This window comes from Sinocyclocheilus rhinocerous, unplaced genomic scaffold (genome assembly GCF_001515625.1).
Source record: "Sinocyclocheilus rhinocerous isolate Xijiao unplaced genomic scaffold, SAMN03320098_v1.1 scaffold8, whole genome shotgun sequence".
Classification (NCBI taxonomy): Eukaryota; Metazoa; Chordata; class Actinopteri; order Cypriniformes; family Cyprinidae; genus Sinocyclocheilus; species Sinocyclocheilus rhinocerous.
In genome coordinates, this window is record NW_015666800.1 from 2,037,597 (window position 1) to 2,048,111 (window position 10,515).

The following is a 10,515-nucleotide window of genomic DNA, read 5'->3' on the forward strand; positions in this document are numbered from 1 at the left end:
TGCTTGTTCTTAAAAGCTGAATAATTCTAAATGAACTCTGTTATTTTGACAGGAAAATAAAACAAAGAATATCGTTTACATGTATCACTAGGCCTGTCACGATAACAACTTTTTGTTGTGCGATATATTGCCCCAGAAATAATTGCGATAAGTGATATTATTGTCATTTTAAAGACCATTTTATGTCACTGAATATATAATCATAATGTAACAGCATAATAATGCAAGAAGGCCTACACACTTCCAAATGACAACAAACTTTTAATTTTTAAGAATATTTAGATAATGGAAATTAAGTATCAAAATATTAGATACCTTAAAAAACGTGAATAAATAGTAAATAAACATTTTCTAACAAAAAGTGCAAAGCAGCAAGTAGAAAAAAAGAAAAATGCACAAAGATTTTTCCATGTACAGATTTTTCCATGACCTTATTTTCTCTGTAAATTAAGGGTGCACACTATTGGTGAAAAACACAATCCCTACTTATCAGTCAGATGTCCGTATGCACAAAGGCACAGATCCCTAAACAAGACCATATCTGCGGATGAAACTCTTTTTCAGATCCCTAAACAAGGCCATATCTGCAGATGAAACTTTGTTTGTAGAAGCATTTTTTAAATTTGAACTAGCACCTCATTACTACACCACGTTATGTACAAGAAGCTGCAAAAGACACAGGCACAAGTGGAATGTACAAAACATGGTGACATTAATTTTTAAGTAAATATAATGGGCGATATATTGCGTCACCAAAAATTATTGAGGTTATGTACATATATTGCGCGATAAGTCGATATATTGATTATTGCGACAGGCCTAGTTAGGAGGACACCATAATCGTGATTAGGATTAAAATATATAGTGTACGATCCATATATAGGTATGATTGAAAGTGATATTTATTAAGTTTTGGTTATGTAAGTAATTTAAATGTAAAAAATATTGCTGTAAAACAATAATATTTAGTAATTGAGAATTGATATCTATTTTTTCTGTAATGTCTGCTCTATTTCTCATAAGATCAATATTGTCTTGAAAAAATAATTTATTCAGCAATTAAAAACGAGCTAGATGGCTATACCTACAATAATTTTAAGGGGCCGAGTTGTGTGGCAATAAAGAGTTTATTCTTTTGGATAGATAGATAGATAGATAGATAGATAGATAGAAATGGGCCTCGCATAGATTGAGTGTGATGCTTTGTAGATAGTGAGGGGGCAGCAGTGTGTCAGTTCCAGCACTGCATTGAAGCACACTCCCATCAGCCCCTCCCATCAGCTCTTAAAGGCTCACGCACGTCCCGTCCCGTCGGCAGCCATGTTGTTTGTCTGACAGCGCCGTACAGCAACAGGTTGTCAAAGATTCTCAATAAAACACAGCAGAAATTCTTTAAAGGACCCTGAAAGCCGATTGTCATCACGTTAATTCAGAGGACAATGGAAAAGGATATGTTTTCCTCCCAGGAGATTTCGCAAAGTCAATAATGCTGTTGTGTAATGTGAGTACCTCCTGTTATACTGCTCAAATGTCTGCTCATTTCAGTGTTATATGCTTTAATCACACTTTATAATTAGTTAGAACGTAGTTACAGTACTTATGTACATACTATTTATACTACATATAATGTTGAACATTTTCTGGTGGTTATCATTTGGGTTTACAGTAGTTGTGTGATGAGTTGGAAAAAGTGTCCAGTTTCAGACTCTTCAAAGTCCTTCAGAGCTTCTTATTACAAATATTAGAGCTCATTGTGAGTCATATGTGTCATTTAATGTTAAAGACCTGATTCAAAGTGCTTTTGAACATACTTTCTTCACACAAACCTGCCAGACGGGTAACGTTAGCAAACTCGTCTGTCTTCCTTTCACCTTTCGCTCTAAGCAGTGTACAATGTCACGTTAAAGTGAGATTTATTCGCTTTTGTACAAGTTTTATAATGCTACAGTGATTCATACATGACAATTGCCGGAACATGATCTAATAGATGATGATGATGATGATGGCTGTTTCAAAATTGAATGCATTGCTTACATAGACAGCATTTGTGGCCATCACGGCCCATGTCTCTTGTCAGTGTTTCAGATCTTTTCACTGGTTTCCTATTGGTTTTTCATCATTTAATTTTTTTGTTGTTGTATAGATCATATTGATCAGTTTGCACCTGACTTTTCTAAAAACATTGGCTTAAGATGCTGTTGCTCTACTCCATAACATTGTAAAAGTTGAGCCTTTGAATTAAGGCTCTTTTAGATTAATAGTAATGTAGTTGATTCCTTTCCAGTCTGTAAGGAAATGTCCTTGCAGACTCTGGGTCAGTGAAGGAGAATGATTTGTCAAACTGTAATGACTTTTGTCTTCTATTCTCAGGTGAATGGTCACAGACTTATTCTATTAACCACAGGATTTGTGCTTATCTAACAAATCGCCAATTCATATGGCACGTTAGAAATAGATTGTGTAACATAGTTGTTCAAGATCATGTGCATTTTTCATGCTTATTGTCATAGCTTGGACTTATCTGCTGTTCATCACAAATGCTCAAAACAGCTTATGTTATCTAAGCAGACTAATGAACCGATCCATTCTGCCAGTATTATTGTGTTAGAGCTGCTGGACAAATTATTCGGTTACAACCTGGAAAAAATATTTGCTTTTAAAAGACAGTTAGGAATGTTGGGCATCATTATATACAGGGTTTTAAAAAAAGGATGCCACAGAGCCAGTGTGACACTGTCTTGCATTGGTTGATCATGTACTGTGAAGTTTGTGGAGTTTGGTGCTGTACTTAACATTATACTGATTGTAGACTGTATCACCAAGCTAAGGTTATCTAGCTCTCTAGCATAGATGAAGATTTGTTGAAACTGTGAGAAAGACCTCTGATAGTGTTGAAAGCATCAGATTTTTGCATTGTATGATATTTGAACAGTTAATGAAAACAAAAACAAAAAAAATGATTCGGACACAAAATATCTGTAAAAAAAAACAGTGATGTTTTTTGATAATTGAAATAAAGCTGAATTAAAATAAAATACATATTAGATTAAAAAAAACTTTAATAATAAAATAGGAATAAAATAAAATATTTTGAAGTACTAAAATTACTAAAACTGAAATAAAAGTAAAGCTAAATGATATTTTAAAATTAGTTAAATATTTCAAACACTATATATATATATATATATATATATATATAACAAGAACTAATAAAAATGAGTTTTTATTAACTTAAAAATTAAAATGAAAACTGAAAATATAAATATATCACTAAAAATAGGCATGTACTAAATAACACTGGCTAACATGGCATTTTCTTTAATCATACTTAGTACAGCCAGGGAAATGTTGGCAGGGCAAGTAAACATGTGAACTACTAGCCCAACAACTGCACCAGCAAGATCCTTTTTGTTGTGCCCTGATTTATCTTTAAGAAGGTCCAGTGATGTAGTGATGGCGTGATGTTTATGTACAGTGTATATGCTGTATTGACAGCTGTCTGGCTGTTTAAGGCTCTACTGATGTGACCTGCATGAACTTCTGTACCAAAAAAAAAAAAACATCAGACAACATCTCTCAGAATGTGGAAGAGCTGGGTGCTTGAAATCTGTCAAATATAGATGTATGAATGGATTACATTCTAGTCATTAGAAAATAATAATACAATAATAAAATAAAATTACATAATTGACAAATAAAATAAAGTAAAACAAATATAACAGTACAGTAATGAAATCAGTAGCAACCACAAGGGTTGTGACGATAGATGATAGCATCGTGTATCAGTGATAGTTAGAAATATTGCCTGTTGCTGACACCTTTGACGATATCAAGACGATACTACTACTACTACTACTAATAATAAATTATCATTATTATCAGGCAAGTATTATTATCGAATTATGTTAGGGCTTATTTGTTCCATCATATTTATTTCTGTGTTTTTACACTGTTGCGATATAACCAATATACCAATCACACACGATTTTATTCCTGTTATAACCAAACACACACGATTCTGTTGAGTTTATGAATGCAATGGCCAATCAGAAGCCTTCAGATTAGTCATCATCACTGAAACACCTGAGTTTTGTTGTTCAGTGTACTGCTCTCTCACGAATTCTCTCATCATAAACAACGAAGTGCAGATGTACATGTGATATAAGTATAAGAGATTTATTCATTATACAGTGTAGACAGCTTCACTGATTATAACGGGAGTGTTTTTTTAAAGTGCATAAACTCGCGCTAGACTGAAGTCAGTGATTATGTTCTTTGATATAGTAATTTGTAAATATTCCTTGCTCGTTTTCTGTAGCTGCTGTTTGAATAACTGAGGAAACGTATGCATTATAATTAGTAACTTATAATGTTTTTATTAAAGTGTTATCTTGTTAAATACTAATTCAGAAACATTACAAATATTTTACGATATGACATCCATATGCTACTTGACTAAAAAGATATAATGTGAGTTAATAGATCACACTAACATTAGGCTGCTTTTAGCCTTACCCTGGAGTTGGTTCACTCTCCGACTATGAAACTAGAAAAGTAAATAACTAAATAAATTAGCATGATAATATCGTGTATCTGCGATCTCACAGGCTGACGACAGGACGATATGACTTTATGGAGCATATCGCCCATCAGCATCGCTGGTAATATTGCCAGGGATGTTTTTTTTTCATGATCAAGGCTCTACACCCTCTTCTACAAACAATGCTTTCATTTTACGAGAACTGAGAATTCAGTGACAAGCACAAAAGTGAGGGCTCTGACACACAGACAGCGTTTGTTGGTTTTAATGTGGCTTAATGTCCTCTCCGACCACAAGGCTGTGGGTCCAGAGTATTTGTACAACATTGTTTGTGACCTCTCAACATCCTGTTTCGTTTTTGCTTTCCTCCCACTTCCTTCGTTCCTTTGTGGCTGTTAAATCACACGCAGGGTGGAGGCAGGAGGTTGTGGGACGTGCCCAGCTATGACCTCACACTCTATCTTTGCAGCTCTCACATCATATACAGGTGCATCTCAATAAATTAGAATGTCGTGGAAAAGTTCATTTATTTCAGTAATTCAACTCCAATTGTGAAACTCGTGTATTAAATAAATTCAGTGCACACAGACTGAAGTAGTTTAAGTCTTTGGTTCTTTTAATTGTGATGATTTTGGCTCACATTTAACAAAAACCCACCAATTCACAACAAATTGAATTACTGAAATGAACTTTTCCACAACATTCTAATTTATTGAGATGCACCTGTACACCATTAATATACAGCGAGTGAAGGTAGAATGACACGATTACATTGTGCTTTGTCGGTGCTTCAGTATTTCCAAAGAATTCATTCAGTACCTGTTACTGAAATTGGTCGTTGACAAGCAAATGATAATATAGCCTAGTGGAAAGAAATGCTTTGTTTCCATATTAAATAGCTGAATCTTGGATATTTGCTATAGCCTAGATCAGGCGATGCAAAATTTGACCCAGGTGCAAATAACATGCAAAGCCAAGATTGAAATACCATTGGTCTCTCAAAGCTCTCAGTAAAACAGCAGTTTTGTGTGATTTGCCTTTGACTCTATATATCCTGGAAAGAGATAAGCAATGCATGCAGTTTCTAATTTAAATATAGTTTCTCATAGTATTCTCATTAAAATATGCAGTTTGTCCAGATCATTCAACTGGGAATTAGTTTGGAGTCAGTATGAATTTTTTAAAAGAAATTAATATTTTTATTTAGCAGTGACTCATTAATTTAATGAAAAAAGTGATGGAAAAGACATTTATAATGTAACGGAAATTTAAAAAAAAATTGCTTTAAATAAATGCTGATATCAAAGAATCCTAAAAAAGGTATCATTGTTTCCACTGAAATATTAAGCAACATACACATGTTTTCAATATTGATAATAATAAGAAATGTTTCTTGAGCACCAATCAGCATATTAGAATGATTTCTGAAGGATCATGTGACATTGGAGACTGGAGTAATGATGCTGAAAATTCAGCTTTGCTATCACAGGAATAAATTACATTTTAATATATATTCAAATAGAAAACAGCTATTTTAAATTGTAATAATATTGCATAATACTACTGTTTTTAGTGTGTTTTTGATCAAATAAATTCAGACTTGATGAGCATAAGCAATTTCATTTCCTTCCATCATACCTAACATTTGCAAAGATTTGCATCATGACAATAAATGCAAATAAATAAATCACTCTATCTGTCCGTCACTCTCTGAATAAAAGAAAACCACAGCGAGCACCACCAGTGTGTTAGAGTGATATGACAAACATGACAAGCATGCCCTATCCGAGCACTTTTGTGGAAGCTTGTCCTGTTTGACTGCATTCTGTTCCTCTATAGACCTGCTCCCACAGCTGTACCACACATCACTTCATGTCAGCAACTTTCTCACTTTTTTAAATGTGTGTGTATTTACTGCTATGTGTAATTGGTTTTGAAGATCTGACTGCTGTGATATACAGTACAACTGGTCTGTTAAATGAGTGTCATGAATAGTGGTAGGCCTATATATTAGCCAAGCTGATGTTTGGACATTTTGGGATCGGCCGATATACAACAATATACCGACTGCTTAATAGCAGTGTATGAAACTACAAATTTTCATAAGTGTGGGTGGTCTGAATGACTAGTTGACTAGTCTGTGGTAGGACGGTCTTGTATAATTAGGCTGCATCATGTCTACCAGCCCCCTGCCTGGTCAGATGCGTTTCTCAGGGTGAATTGAATTGGAATTCCTTTGAATTTTCAGTATTGTGTGTGTGTGTGTGTGTGTGTTGCATTAAATTTAAAGGATAAGTTCACTTCCAGAATGAAAATTCTGTCATCATTTACTCACCCTCCACTTGTTCCAAACCTGAAGTTTCTTTCTTCTGTTGAACACAAAAGATGATATTTTGAAAGATGTTAGTGTCCAAACAGTTAGTTAGTTAGTTTAGTTTATTGTCCTTTCGGAAATTCTTTTTGTATCTGTGGCAACTCTTCAGTGATCAACAACAATAATTAACAATACAAACATCAACAGGTTACAACACATCACAAATAAATACAACCAGCATCAAACAGCATCCCTCTCACAACAACAGAATCACTGCCATAGATGTAAAATGACAACTGTGATATCACAAAAATTTATTTAACAGAGCTATACTGGATGATATAAAAGATCTTTGTGCACGGGCAGTCCGTAATAATGGTACCCTGTACCTTCGACCAGATGGTAATAACTCATATTCACCACAAAGAGGATGAGATGCATCGTGAAGAATTGTATGGCTTTTCCTCACAGCTCGAGATTCACATAGTTTTATCAGACTATGGTGTTGTTTACCTGCAATCTTACTAGCCATGTTAACAATTTTATTTAGTTTGTTCTTATTTACTACAGACAGTGAGAAATACCAAGCAACAAAGCTGAAAGTCAAGATACTCTCCACAAATGAATGATAGAATAGAGCCAACATATATGTATCCACACCAAACTGTCGAAGCTTACGCATGAAATACAATTGCTGCAGCCCTTTCTTGTAAACAGCTGCTGTATTTACGTCCCATGGCAGTTTTTTATCAATGATTGTCCCTAGATATTTATATTAATTTACAACTTCAATGACCTCACCATTAACAGTTATTTGTTGATGAGTGCCTCTTCTTGTTCTGAAGTCAAAAATCATTTCTTTAGTTTTCCTGATATTTATCTGAAGGAAACTAGATTGACATCAGATGAAAAACCTCTACATTCATTTGTATAAAGGGTAAATAACTGGATTGACAGTTGATGGGCACCATTGACTTCTATAGTATTTTTGGTGCCCATCAACTGTTCGGATACTAACATTGTTCAAAATATCTTTTTGAACACAAAAGAAACTCATACAGGTTTGGAACAAGTGAAGGGTGAGTAAATGATGACAGAATTTTCATTCTGGAAGTGAACTTATCCTTTAAATGCAAATAAGATCTATATACCTGTTTGTGTATATACTGTACATCTGAATTATTGTCCATATTGTCAGTATTGATCTCGGTCTCTGTACCCATATCAGTTCACCCCTAGTCATATATAATATAATTATCAGCCATCTTGATCTTTTTTTCACGCGTACACTACAGAGATGATTTCAGACTAATTGATAAATGTGTGAATCAGAGTTCTTGGCTGACCCCCACCACTGACATTTACCGGACGTACTACAGTTTAGTAAATTTAAATGAGTTATGCATGATTTCATCAAACAATGTCAGGCTTACAGGGATAAACCTAGATAACTCTATCATTTCATGACACTTACTAAGACATTATTAGGAATTATGGAGTGACAATCTCTCTCTCTCTCTCTCTCTCTCTCTCTCAAAAAACAACAACAAAAAAACCCCTGGATTTACGCAATTTACACTGGTCATCCAAACGAGGTCAGAAAATATGGAAATTTGTAAAGTGGAATTCGAATTTTGTCTTCCTGGGCGGGTCGCAAATTAGAGCTTATGTATGGGAAACACTGCAACTGATCAGAGTTCATCAGAATTTTATCTGAATTTTTGGCCATTTAAATATTTGCAGCTGAACCAATTTGCATATTTTTTGCTCAGTTTGGGCCTCTGAATAAACGTCAGGTGTTTTTGTTTTTTCCCCTCCTTGAGCGTGAGCTTCATATTCTACTATATCATACTATATAATCCATAAAAACCAAACATGATACTCAACAAAAAACACACATGCAAACTTTTTTAGATTTTTTTTTTTTTGTCTAAAGGTTCAGTAAACTGTTCCATTTAAAAATTCAATTTATTAGATTTTCTTGACTCTTATTTCATATGTCAGGCTTTACTGGGTTAAACTGTTGTTTCTTCTCAAGATAATGATGAAGCTTTGATTGCTTTGAAATCAGTTTCTGGTGTTATTAGGAGGAGCATACTGATACAGTCAGTCATAAACAGTGTAATAAAAGTGTCATTGTTTATTTAGATTTTTCACATAGAACATTCTGTTGAAAACATTTGTATGGGGAGTTTAGAGCGCTCATCTCCTCCCTCTCACCCTTCCTCTCTCCTTCACACATCCTCTTCTCTCTCTCTTTCACTCTGAGAGCAACAGCCCCACACTCCCCTGCCTGCATTATTAATGGGTGGACATTTCCTCTCTCTCTCTCTCTCTCTCTCTCTCTGTGTGTGTGGTGCAGATGACTGAGCTAGCCAGCTGAGACAAGGAGATCAGGACCGCTCTCCTCATATCCCTGCCACCTGCAGCCATGAATGGTAAGAGCTCTGCTTTATATTTCTATGTGTGTGTGTTTACCTACGTGTCCCAGCCAACAGGATTTGTGTGTGTGTACACAAAGGACCTTTAGCCTTATAAATGCACCAGAACATGAGTCTTTCCTATTTATCCCGTCTCGTTCATATTTGCGGTGTGTGTGCAGGTGCTACGCTGCTCTCTCTCACTGCAGCATGCATTGCTCACACACCAGTAGCTCTGACCGTCTGCTTTGATTTCTGCCTGTCAGCAGCCCATCTAACACACTGACACGTCACTGCTTATTGATGTTGTTTATTCGATAACTGACTTGTGTTTGTTAAAATATACATTTTGAAGATACTTTCTCAGTTTTCTCAGTAGCTGTCATTTGAATAGCAGGATCGGGCCACCCTGTAAATGTTTCAAGGGATGTTGTTTATTGAACGTTTATGAGTTTTATAAGTTTTCTTCCATTGGAGAATGGTTGTTTTTAATAAAGATAAATGAATGAATGAAAATTAATATGTTAGGATATTGAGACAATTTCAGCCCCAAATGGCTGCTGTCATACACGATTTAAATAAGCATTCAAAAGTCAAATATAACTTAGTGACTGGTAGAAAAAAAATTGTCTGCCTATGTTATGTGAATGAGTGGATATGTTATGCTTAGCTAATCAAATTGTGAATGTTAAATGGCAGAAAAAACTTGCCAACTTTTGAACTTGGCTCCTCAAATTGTAATTTCATCATCATTTTGTCATTTAAAATGACAGCTCACTATTAACTTTATAAAAAAAATAAGTGTGATTATTTTGTAAAACACAGAAAAAGTAAATTTTTTCATGACTTTTTTTTAATATATGTGACTTGTTATACAGAAATTTGCAAATGCATGTACAAATAAAAAAAACTGCATATGGAATTACATTTTAATAGAATATGTTTAGAGTTTTAAATTAGTAAATTTAAGCTTTGAACTCAAAAGTATAGACTGTCTACTGCTGCTTAAAGCTGACTTAACTCTGTAATTTCAATAAATATCAGGGTAGGGCTGGGCGATATAGCTAAAAAATGTATCAATGATATAATGTTTCATATCGTTCAGTATCGATAATTATTAACATTTTTTATAACCTTTTTTAAAACAAAGAGCAATAGAAAAAAATGTTTACATTTAACCACTGTATTTTTAAATTAACTCAATTTATTGAGACAAACAACAAATATTTTTTGTTTTAACA

The 10,515-nt window shown here is 34.3% G+C and overlaps 1 protein-coding gene across 5 annotated transcripts in view; it reads left to right on the forward strand.

The window, feature by feature from the left end:
• The first annotated feature begins 1,289 nt into the window (after positions 1 to 1,289).
• The window catches only part of itsn2b (intersectin 2b), a 33,080-nt gene continuing 23,854 nt past the window's right edge, over positions 1,290 to 10,515 (forward strand). For all 5 annotated transcript variants that reach the window (XM_016544648.1, XM_016544649.1, XM_016544650.1 and 2 more), the window contains exons 1-2: positions 1,290 to 1,501; positions 9,217 to 9,292. In XM_016544648.1, coding sequence (XP_016400134.1) covers positions 9,286 to 9,292 — 7 coding nt within the window. In that variant the 5' untranslated portion in view covers positions 1,290 to 1,501; positions 9,217 to 9,285. The remainder of the gene's footprint in view (positions 1,502 to 9,216; positions 9,293 to 10,515) is intronic.